The following is a 12673-nucleotide window of genomic DNA, read 5'->3' as shown; positions in this document are numbered from 1 at the left end:
TAAAGATCAATCTGAAGTTCACACCTACCTGACCTCTAGTCTCCCTCCTAAAACACAACATTGCTAAATTATAACACAATTAACTTCTTCTTGTCCTGATCAGTGGACAGCAAGGAAATTAACGTGTAGTTTCAAAAATTGCAGATTACAAAAGACAAAGACACCAGAGCAGATCTTCCTTACTCACTTAAGCTCAAGTGTATGTGTGTTGGGTGTCTTGAAAGCCAGCTCACCTCCATCCCCCATGAAAATGGATCAGTATTTACATTAGCATTAGATTTAGACAGCATGGCTCAGCCACTTACTGCCTATTAGCTATCCTGACCTTAGCCCATTAGGGTCTAAAAGCCCCCCGCTTGTCTCCATCACCACCAGGTGAGACTGACCAGACCTCCCTATTTCCCTAAACCATTGTGCCACTGATTTTATCTTTTCCACCGACTCAGAGTAGGAGACAGATCGTGAAATGCTGAGAAGAAGATCACTGAAGTGCTAGCATGCTTGTTAGCCTGTTATATTTTATACTGCCAGTGTGCTAAGACTTTCGGGTAGGGCTAATCTTTTTCCATTTTCCCAACACACCAAGATGCTTTTGAGGAATCAAAGCAAGTTCTAATTGACAGGGTCTACGAAAAACACGAGTAAAAGGGTTCCAAATCTGGGACTTTAGCTCATTTACCTGTATCATCTAAGAAGTTTGCGCTACACGGTTGTTGTTCTGTTTAACTGAAACTGAAAAGGAAGAGAAGGTAAAATAATTTTGGTGCTAAAAGGATCAGTGACTTTTTGCCAAGTTTGTTTTGCTTTGCTCTGCTGGTAGTGGGGACTTGCTACAAAAAAAATGTCTCCAAGAGAAAGTGTGACAAAAGGAATGACAGAAGCATACAGTGAACAACACTAAGCGAAAGATTTGATGATACACGGGGTGAAGAAAATCTGTGACAAGGAGAACAAAAGAACAAGAGAGGGAAGAATCTAGACGAGTGTAGCTGGGTTCAAATCACTAATTACACATTCCTGAGCCTGTGAAGGGGAGTATTGTTTTCCAGTTAGCCCCTATCCTGTCGCATGGTTTCACTTAGCACAAAACAAAAGGTACAGGGAACAAAACACAAGCCTAATACCAGGCCCTGCTAATGACAGAGAAATGGGAGAAATTATCCCTGGGGTGGATCCTCGTGAGAAAATGGCTAGTGATTACTGGACAAAAGGGAGTTCATTTTGAAACTGTCACAAAATGGCAGACTGCCTGCTTCTTTCTTCTAATGGTCGTATTTATCAAATAGATCTGCCTTTTAATGCTTTTTTGATAGACATATCACTGTGCCCATCTACAACTATAGATTCTACATAGTGGTATATATAATGAATAATCAACTTCATAACAAAGAAGCATACAATTGTCCTTTGTATGCTTACATTACACATTCCAATTTAAAAAAAACAAAACAGTGTCAGGTCTTATTCCTTGGAAACAATATGAAAATGTGGCTTGTTGTGCAGAAAGGCTGCGTCCAGGTGTGTGTATGTTAGGCTGGTCTGTCTGCCAGGAACAGCACAATGAATGTACCTCTTCAGCAGACATGTTTTGCATATTGCCACAGGAAATCAGGTGCCTTGCAGGTGACCTACAACGTGGCTCACTTGATCCGCCGCTACTATTTTTATACAGAGTGCGACCATTTCTTTAGCAGTCGACATCAAAACTCTCCCAGTTAAACAATTTGGAGATATGTCACACAAACTCAGTCATTGAGCCCTGCATTTGCCAAGCTGGGTTCTTCTTTTGCTTCTGTTCCAGCAATGAAGAAGACTACCAATTTTTGCAAGAGACAAGGGGCGGCGTGAGGGTAAGCTGATAGCGGTGGCAGCACTGGGCAGAGTTGCCTAGCTAGTAGTGTTTGCCCAGGCCCCAGCCATCTAAAGGAAGGATATTGTTTTCCCCTGAAAAAGCCTCAGCCGCAGTCCGCATACCAGCGTCCACTCAACATACCAATGGGCTCTTTGAAGATTACTCAAATGTTTGCCTTTGTCCCCCCTCCCTCTGCTCCTGCCCCTAGTCCTATCCTAAACTCCTGCCAGAATGAGGAAAAGAGGAGAAAAGGGCAGCGGAAAAGGGAAGAAACAAAAAAGTCTGACTTGTATCTTCAGAAAACAATTGAAAAACGATACCGTCCTCTGCTGCACTCACGATACAAAATGGCTTCTGTAAACGACGGGCAGCTACTGAAAGGAAATAACAGCACTCTGGCAACCAGCACAGCGAATCCAGACACAAACAACAGAGAAGAGCGGCGTAATAATGTGTGACAGGTGAGGCACAAGGATCCAAGTCTCCCACCTGTCTGTCGATAAAGTGTGACATGCTTTTACAGGCGCTGCTCGCAGTCAGAAGTGAATATCATGATTCGAATCGGTTAATTTAACTAAATGTGCTGGAAACTACCCTCCCACCTCCACACCCCACGCACCCCCCAATACACACACACAAACCACATTAATCCTGAACAAGTAAGTGGGCTTTCTATCAGGTCTATTTCAAAGCATTAGGGATTACCTCGCAGAAACTAAGCTGCTTGAACTCACAGGAGGTCAGCGGTATTGTGCTGCCGCAAAGATGGAAGGCCAGTGGTAGAGACGGATAGACAGCAGGACAGGTCAGCTCCCCTTTCTGCAGCTCTCCGGCAACATCCCTAAATCCTTCTCCCTCCTTCTTTCTCTCCCTCTTTTCATCCCCGTCTCCCTCTTTCACCGTATAATCGAATATCTCCCACTACTTATCTATTCACTGAGCACCTAATGGTTAAAATCAATTACAGCTGGAATGCTGAAATACCGAATACGGGTCCACATGCTGATAATGACACAAAGAGTGTGAGAAGGAGAGAGACGGCAAAAGAGAGAGAGAGAGAGGGTGACTTGGGACCGTTCCAAGGGAGTAGCACAATTACCTCCAATCGATCGATTATTGATTTGAAGGGCGTTGAGGAGTATTTCAGTTCAACTTTGTCCATATCAATATCCTGATAGCTTCATGAGAGGGAAGAAGCACGGCTGCCTAAATACCATTTTTAAGCTGATGTAACGTTTTAGACTATTTCAAGAACGGAGCTACAAAAAAAAAGAGGCTACGATTTTTCCTGTCAGCTTTCTTGCAAATTAAGCGCACATTTTTAATGTCAGGTGATTTCAAAAGTAAAGCTAATGAACTTACACAAAAAGTATTTATCTGATCTCTCTGCCATGTGATCTGTCTGAGGCTGCTCTGATCAAATCAATGCATCAAAAGTGGAGACAACACGCCCCCGAGAGATCATGTTTGAGCTCATGCGCCTTCTTTGATTATTACTTTGTTTTCAGTTGTTTTTCTTCTTCTTCTTTCTTTTTTTCCCCTAAACAAGCTTGTGTCTTTGTCCTAACAGGATGATCAAGACCCAAGAGAAAGGCGAGGATAGGGCGGAGTTTGGGATATTTAAAAAAAAAAGGTTAGAGGAAGACAAGTGTGTGAGTAGGGGGCATGTGGATGGAAAACGGGAGGAGGGAAGTGTGTATCTGAGCGTCTGTTGGGATATAGTGAGGGTGGGAATGTTAAGACGAGGGGAAAAAGACAAAAAGGAAAAGAAACTTCTGGTAACTCCTTTGTTCCCACATCCCAGCAATGCTCCCTTCCTTCTGGTGGTCTGGAAGACACTGACCCCCCCCACTCCTTCTGCACACTTCACAATCCCCCCCCCCCCTCTGCTATCGTTCCCATACCTGTCAGCCTCGATCTGCTTCACAGTCCCCTGCACATGGACGCGGCCCAAATGACCCACACCTCAGAGGGGTGCAAATGATTATGAAAGGGATCACATCTAGCTATTAATATGAGAAAACCAGCTCAGTCTGTTTTTCTGTGTCACACACAGAAAAAAGAAACACACGCACATGAACACACCTAGTCAACAAACTCATCAAAAAGTCAAGAATTTGAGGTAATTTAAGAGGGGAAATTAAACATTACATATGAGTGTCAGTCAAGAGCTGGACCAAAGCTGGACATTACGCACCCACACCCACAGATGTGTGTATAAACACTCGTGTTCTGCCGACCATCTGGTAAAGGCGTTGGAGGGAGAAGGGGCGAAACTCTTATTAATATCTATGAGGATTATTTGGCAGAAGGGGGGAGGGTGGGGAAGCCTGTCCATTCAAACCTCTCCGTCAAACAGAAAGCTACAGCTACAGAGTTCACACACACAAACACACCCGTGCACACACACCTGCTTTTGTGCTTTAATTAGCCGCTACCCTCCATCCTCCCTCCCCCACCCACTTCACCACCCCCGGACCTCTGAAAGATTTCTATTGTAATCTCCATGCAGGTGAAAGAGGAGATGATTTGAATAATCTACTAACTGGCATCAGGAAAAAAGAAAAAGAAAGAGGCACGGACAACCTTTCTGGCAAAAAACAACAACCAAACAAGACAAAAAAAAACCACACAGAGGTGAATTAATTTATCTGCTCAGGTGCTGAACTCTTGTTGGCATCATCTGTCTCCATGACAGAATATGAAAATCTATATCTAGCAGTCAAGTAGCATCTAGCGTGAAGTGGCTGAGAACATTCCTTTTTGAAGAGAACAGCAACTCTTTAAGTCTGTCTGCGAGTCTGAGACAAGGACACTGTGATCAAGAGCCTGTGTCTGGAACAAGCGTACACGGGCTCAAGTGGGAATGGTAACTTGATGACTACAATTGTGAACGAGTGCGTCTCTATGAATGTATGTAACGCTATACCTCTTTATGGACATATGAATTTAAGAGTGTGCGCGCGTGTGTGTGTGTGTGTGTGTGTGTCATAAACGGTGCCATGCATTTGAAATAGATCCAGTCTCTTTTCTATTCCGGGTACCAGCACAATGACTTTTTATGCAAATCTATGGGAGTCAATCTCCTGTCCATTTCCCCATCACACAAGTCCAAATGACAGTCCAATAATTTGGGCTGCATATATATAGGGCCATTTGATTTTCAAATGAGAGTGGGCAGGGTTGACCCTTGCTAATAGCCAAGGCACAGTGGTAGACTTAATATCACAGATCACAATATCACGCAAGCGCAGCTACCTCCATCAGAGAGAGATGGAAGAAAATTAAATGTGAGGAGGGGGTGGGGGTGGTGGAGATAAAAGACTGAAAAAAGGTCCCTCAGTTGATAGAAAAAGCAAGAGAGAGAGAAAGAAAAAAAGGGGGCAGAGAGAGGGAGGGAGAGCTACAAAGAAGATGATGAAAATGAGAAAAGGGAGGCGTTTGGATGCATCTACAAACCACAGTCTCCTTTCCTCATCTTCTTACTCCCTACTCACCCTCCTCCCATTACAGCCCTTGTTTAATTCCCCCCACCCCCTGATTCCCAGCCATGGTGTTGCCAAGAGGATCATGGGTAATGAGATGGCCTATCTGCTGCTCCCCAGGGGAGAGATAGAAAAAGAGAGAAAAAAAAAAGAGTCAGAGACAAAACAAAAAAAGGGCTGGTAAGACCGAGTTTGTGAACGAGTGTTTGAGCGAGAAGGAGAGACAGATGTTTAAAGAAAGATGCTTTCTATTATTTTTCTTTTCCTCTATTTGTCACACTAACAACCGACTACTAAATCTGAATATCCTTTCTCTTCCGATCGCCATCATAAAAAGTAAAAGAAAAAACAAAAAAAAACGTTTTATGACCTCGAATTTCTGAGTTCAAAGGAGATGGCGAGGGAAGTAAAGGAAGGGGGAAAATAATGAAAAGGAAAACAGAGATATGGAAAAGTGCAGTGGACCCCGGAGGTCCATTTCCGCTTGAATTATGACGGAAAGTTGGATAGACTGACAGCGGTTGAGGACAGTTAAGATTTACTCAGACAACCATCTGAGAAACAGGTGCCATGGCTTGCAAGACACACAAAGTGTGTGTGTGTGTGTGTGTGTGTGTGTGTGTGTGTGTGTGTGTGTGTGTGTGTGTGTGTGTGTGTGTGGTCCTTGACCATGCCACATTGACCATGAACATTCTCAACTCCTAATGACCCAGGGGCAAGCCCAGATCTCAACCTCAAAGACGACACACACACACACACACACACACACACACACACACACACACACACACACACGGACTACAAACTAAACCCCCTACTTAGCCAGGCAGCACTTGTGAATGGCACTGACAGATTTACCCCCGTCTCCATGTTTATTAAGCCCAGTGTTTGTTATTAAAAATCAGCCATATATCATCATATTCAGTGGTAAGCCAAACACAAGTGCTTCCAGCAAAGGACACGCTATGCTACAACACCATTTAGTGCAGAACTTACCTCACAGGCTGCCAGCATACAAATGCTATTTTAAAACATCTTCTATTTTGTTGTTTACATTATTTGTAGGGGGATAAAGGTTTGCACTGGACAGCTGTGATAATACCTGCGAAGCGAGGTTCCATACTCACATCAGCTAAATTCTATATTAGGAGATACTGTGTAGAAAAAAACAACCTGAGTGGTACCAACCAGCCCTGATCACTTTCCCTATATTTCTCCTCTAAAGGGGATGAGGTGTACTCCTCAGTTATTCCATGTAAGGCCTGTAACTTCCTGCACCACCTGCTGTGCCCTGGACACCAGATGACTTGATGTCCATGTGCTGCTAATGTAATTTCCCTCTTGCTGTTTGAAAGTCTGGAAAAAAAAACCCTTTCAAACTCTCAGTTCCCCTCAGAAGTACTCCATTGCTGCGACAAAGCAGCCATAAAATCTCCTGAATATGCTTTTTGTTTGTATCTTCAAATGGTTTCCCATGCCATAAAGATATTCTGTGTTTCCAAAAAAATCCAGATGGTAAAGTCGTCAACACTCGGATCTTTTATGCGCCCGGCCAAGCTACCTCTATCCCCATGTGCTTTTCACCTCTGCCAATACATAAAAGGAGAGGTGTTTTTCTGGTCAAATAAAGAAATGATTTTTTTTTCCCTCTGCACCGCTCTCTACTCTGTCTGTACTTTCTCTCTCCCTCACGCTTGGCTTTACCACCACATGTCCAAGGGTAAAATAGAGGAATTTCTGCCAAAGGCATTAAAAGCGGCATCTGTGGAACAGATTTGTGGAGGCCCTTTGGGGGTAGGTGGGTGGCTAGATGGGATGCAGGGGTACATGGGTGCACTGAGGGGGCACTGGATGACCCTCTCTTGCCTTGGCTGATCTTGTGCTTCTGCGTGCCTAAAAAGATGCTCCGCTGCATAACGTAATGTTTCTTGGAAAGCAAAAATATGAACAAAAGCAGGAATATGTTCAGGCGCACCCCTTGGTTCCGTTTCTGTGAAGCTTATTCTGTTTCTTGGGTTTTGTACATTTAATCACAACTGTTATAAATAGCTTTTTGCTTGATTAAATGGCTGCCAGTGTTTAGTGTAGCCTTGGTAACCTAACTGGCTGTTGCCTCATTTTAAATCAACTGAAAGAGCAGGCAAAAGTTGCTCAGCACTTTCAAACACATGTTCGCAAAGGCACACACACACCCACACACACACACACACACACACACACAGGGTAAAGTTTTCCTATGACAGTAAAGAGACTTGATTTGAGTCATCTAATCAAGCTGATCTTATAGGTTAGGACCTTGGCTAATGTGGGCCAATGTGCAAGCAGCATTTGCTCATAATTTAAAAATGTTCCTTGAGTAGAGACATCTCCAACTCATCCCATGCCAAGTCCAGCCCCCTTTTTTCCAGGCTGCTGGACAATCCTGTGACAATGTGTACATCCTGTTGAAGTGAAGACTGTTTTAAATAACCCCAAGAATGCCAATGTGATTAATCCAGTTTAGGCATGAAAGTGTAAGGAAGAATCAGTTGCAGATTTTCAAATAAATGTAATTCCTTTAAGATTACTATGCGACACAGTGCACACACACATACACAACGCATGCACAATAAATGATGATGACTGAAGTCTGTAAAGTGAGGCTGCTTCATAAACACAATTTTGCAGATTCAAATCATAAAAACTTTATCGCACATTACGTCTTTTCTGAGTTTCGTGTTTTCATTGTTGGCCAAATGCAGTTGGATTTTTATTGTTGCTTAAAAATACAAAAAAACCAGCTCTAGTTTGAAAATGAGAGGACAGAACTGTCCTTTTATTATTGTACTTATTATTATTCTACAAATATGGGTTTATCCCTGTAAAAATAAAAATATATTTCTGTCAATAGGATCTTATTTTCTACACGTTCTAACCCCTGTTGCCTCCACGTTTAAGAAACAACACGCTCAAACACCTCCCACTGCCAAATGTTGAATACAGTAATAAAGAAATCCTCATTAATGTAATGCACTTGATCCAGGCCTGTAGGTCAAGGCCTTGGAAATGTAATAGCATCCTATTAAAACGAAGGAGAAGTCTAACAAATTAAATCTACTTAAATATATAAAGTGGCAGAAAGATGCCAAATATTGGGCATATTGGAATTTCCTTAGATTAACTTTTTATTATTTATTGCTCTGAGTGCGAAGACTTTAATTAGTTAAGTAGCTCAATTAATACAGCTCTGACAGGAAACTAGTGTGGTAATGCTGTGGTAAATTAAAACTGAATAATTAAAGGTAAAATAAACAAAACAAGCTACAGTTCTGGTGCAAGATGATGTAACCAACAGGGTGTTTCTTTTATAAATAATCATAAAAATTATTGTAGTTATATAAATTAAAGTCAGATTTAACATTTCATAGTTAATCTATCATTTTATAATATTTCAAAATATAAAACAGGCTCGAAATAATTACTGCATAAAATGTCAGGTTTCTCCTGCGTCTGATTGAGCTTCACATAAAGTCAAATATCAAGAGTAACATGAATAGTGCTGCTATTGTTGGCACTGTCATTAGGCCCTGACAATGAAGGGGGAAAAATATTTCTCTGCTGGTACTTCACTTGTGAAGGATTAAAAGGAACTACAGTGCCAGCTGATAACAGACAGGAAATATACCCGTATCAGATGGGATCTTCCTCGGTACTCTTGCACTGACCTTTTCCATCTTTGTCATTCCACTCTCACGGGAACTTTATATGTGTGTCACACTACGCTTAGGAGAGTGGGGTCATTTGTTTTGAACCAAAAACAATAAATAAACAAAAAATAAAGTATGTGCTCTCTGAATCGCGTGTCCTTGCTAGATCTGCATTAACATGAATTCTATTGTCTGTATTAGGCTGCATGTCATGAGATGTAACATCGGTGTCCTGCAAAAAACACAGAACCATATGTTTTTTTGTTTCTTTATAAATTATCTTCAGAAATTCATTTTCAGCCTCACTCATAGGCAGTGTTGTTCTACTGCTTGTTTGCTTATATCTTAGCAGGGCCAAAGAGCTGAGATTAACGAACTGGTTTTTGCAGGACACGGCGTGGGTAAATAGTGTTTTTACCTTATAGAGGCGGATGGCAGATTCATGCCTCTGGTTGGTGGCATGTAGCCTCAGTTTATCCACGCTATTGCTGTAGTAGTCACAGGCATTGCACTTGAGGTGCACAGGGTTGCCAATCGCCACACATTTTAATCTCCACTGGTTGGCCTTGCCACCCTCTTTGATGTGAGCCACCAGCTGGTGCTTCTGCATGTGCTTGTCTGTCTTGCAGTGCAGCTGAAAGTTGGCCTTAAGCTGAGTGTTGTAGCTGCAGAGCTTGCACTGGTAGACATCGCCGACCACGCAGCGCCACTCCTCTTCGGCCAAAGAGCGCTCGGCATTGACGTGGGCGTTGAGAGCCTCCAGGCTGTCTGTGGAGTAGCAGTTGCATACTGCGCACTGGTAGAGGCGCAGCGAGGGGTCGTTGATAGGTGGCGACAAGGAGGACAGAGAGGGATCTGATGAGGACATGCCCCCGATTCCAGCTGAGGAAACCAGGGACAGGTCGTCTGCCATCAGCTGACCGCTTGTAAGACGCAACTCTGCTGATAGGTCATTATTCACTAAGGATAAAATTAGAGAAAATCTAGGTTAGACTGTTGGAAAGGAGTTGAGATGGAAGTGTAAAAGGTAAAACCTCAAAAAAGGATTAAATACTTGAAAGCACACAATGATAACATGTCAGACAGGAGGCAGGCAGCAAGCACAGCAAGAGGAATGTTAAAAACAAAGTAATGTGACAAAAAGCCAACGCTATAGTAAAAATGAAAGCTTGGAATGCATATGGAGCGATAAAGGATAGAGGTACAAAAAAAGGGGAAAAGATTTTTTTTTTTATTAAATGAAATTAAGTGTGGAAAGCGAAGTGAGTCTTTGCAGGCCTCTTTCACACAAAAGGATTTGATAAAATAAAGCCTTGCAGAGGACTAGGGCTCCTTACAAAGTCTTGTCTATAAAAAACCTTAATAGGATTGAATCAGGATCAATTACAATCATCCTTTTCAACTTGCTAACTCGCTCATCAGGTAGCTTTAATTACTGGTCTCAGCTGTGGTGGGACAACGGCTGCAGGGCTCCAGTCTTTTCTCACATACGCACAGATTTTTGAAAAGCTGATCAATGCTTTACACAGTTTTTTTTTCCTAAAAAAGGCCATTCATACAAATGTAATTAACACTTTCGTTTGATCCCTTCATTGTCCCTTTATGTATGGTACCAAAGCTCATACTGTGTTTTTAAGTGTATAGAGGTATTAACAATTACACATCATTTAAATCTTTTCTACATAATTCATTCAGATGGCCAAATGTGTGTGATATGTGTGGGTGTGCACTGGATTAAAAAAGCACACGGACGCAAGATAATGTGAAAGTATCACACTGTTTGTCATTTAGAAGGTGCATATAAGTGTCTATCTGGGTATCTATCTATACACACAGACACATATATATATTAAAAACCTATCTATGTATGCAATGGACAGCTGTGCTCACTATAGGGAGCTGTCTGTTATCACTGTAATTCACTGAGAGTACATCTGCTAGCTGGGCTGTGACCTCCACACTAGAGGAGGGAGTGGGTGTGCAACACTGCGGGGTCATTGTTAAATCTCTCTCACTCCTACGGGAATCCGCTTCCTACTGTGTGCGAGTGTGTGTCTGTGTACATGTGTGCTAATGTGTGTGTTCTCTCCAGGGTGAGCAAAGGTGGGGTGGGGTGTGTATGGTGGGGGATTAAGCTGACTTAAGAAAATTACAAATGAAAGATTAAGAATAATTCTCATGTGGCATCTCATAATCATTTTTTAATCAGTGAGAGCGGTCAAAGAAAGGAGACAATGACAGAGGGACAATATGAGAGCAGAGATAAGAGCCAAAGAGAAAGAAAAGGGGGGCAAGGGAATGGGGCCAAGGCTAAAGATGGGAGCAGAAAAAAGGAAGGTGAGAAGGTGTAAAAAAGATAAATAAAAAAAATCAACAGAAAGAAGAAAATGCAGAGAGATAAAAAAAAAAAACCTAGATAGCATCAGATATATGAGATAAAACAGAATAACTGGCCCAGTGATAAATGAGCAGAAGTGAACTGAAAGAATAAGCTTGAGGCCAAAAATTCAAAACAGGAACTTTCTCACATCATAAGCAGAAATATCCTTTTTCCTGCCATTTCCCATCTCTTTTTTTTGTTTTGCTTTGTTTCAAATTTAGTACCACTCACCTAGACCAGATCCGAGAGCGGCAGCGGTTGCAGGATCTAGCTGAAAGGGGTTGATCATCATCTGAGCGTCTGGGCCACTGCTGCTGGCTGGGTTCTCCAGTTTTACACCCGCAAGGCCCATGTTTTGAGCCAGGTAGTACTGGTAAAGCTCTGCCTCAGCTGGAGCCAGGCCCAGATGGAGGCTGTGTTGAATCTGCTTCATGTTCTGCTGCAGCAGCATCATGTTGTGCATGTGCTTCTCGCTGGTCATGTGGATTCGCAAGTTTCGTGCCACATTGGTCTCGTAGTCGCAAACCTGTTAGAAGAAAAGTGGAACAATATAAGTGTATTAGGAAGTCTAACTCTGCCAGCGTGATTGTTATCAGCAAAGCACTTTTTTCCCACTTAGAATTTCATGAAAACAACAGCTAACAACAAAACAGGACATGAAAGCATTTTATTACCATGGTTATGGTGATGAAGACTAGAATGTATAAGAAATTCCATTTTAAATTTGAAGGTCAGACGATGTGGCCAAGAAAAATAATAGACACAGTGACGCATAGGGAAATAACCGCCTCATTGTGCGGGCAGTGCAACAAGGAAGTTGGTATGTTGCTGCCACGGCGCTACAATGATGCTCTGTTTGTTTCATTACCTCACAGCGCCAAGTGGGCTTCTGTTTGGGCTTGGATGGTGAGGGTGCCCCACAACCTCCACCAAGGCTTGCACTGGGCACAGGGTTGGCATGGTTGTGGTTGTACTGTGCTTCACTTCCACCATTCTGGAGTGTTTGCACGTTGTTCAGATGCTTGTCTGACTGCATGTGGATGCTTAGGTTGCCTTTGGTGGTGGTTGAGTAGTTGCATACCTATAAGAGAAACAAACATTGGGAATTAATATTAATAATAGTAATGATGTATGATAAACATTAAATACATCAATGACAAATAATAGTTGTTTTTTGATTTGTTGTTCAGCACTATAATTCAAAATGTATCCTTAAAGCTACAATGTATGTTGAAGAAAAGAGAAAATAACATCCAACTGCCTCTTTTCC

General features: G+C 42.3%; 1 protein-coding gene across 4 annotated transcripts in view; it reads right to left on the bottom strand.

Moving 5' to 3' along the window:
- Positions 1–12673, bottom strand: part of zfhx4 (zinc finger homeobox 4) — an 84224-nt gene that overhangs the window by 44730 nt on the left and 26821 nt on the right. For all 4 annotated transcript variants that reach the window (XM_004546515.6, XM_004546516.4, XM_076888091.1 and 1 more), the window contains exons 3-5: positions 12272–12484; positions 11635–11929; positions 9442–9983 (exon numbers count right to left, since the gene is read on the bottom strand). In XM_004546515.6, coding sequence (XP_004546572.3) covers positions 9442–9983; positions 11635–11929; positions 12272–12484 — 1050 coding nt within the window. The remainder of the gene's footprint in view (positions 1–9441; positions 9984–11634; positions 11930–12271; positions 12485–12673) is intronic.

Source organism: Maylandia zebra, linkage group LG9 (assembly GCF_041146795.1).
Source record: "Maylandia zebra isolate NMK-2024a linkage group LG9, Mzebra_GT3a, whole genome shotgun sequence".
In the NCBI taxonomy this organism is placed as follows: Eukaryota; Metazoa; Chordata; class Actinopteri; order Cichliformes; family Cichlidae; genus Maylandia; species Maylandia zebra.
Note: the sequence above shows the minus strand (reverse complement) of the source record. Positions and strands in the feature narration are given on the sequence as shown.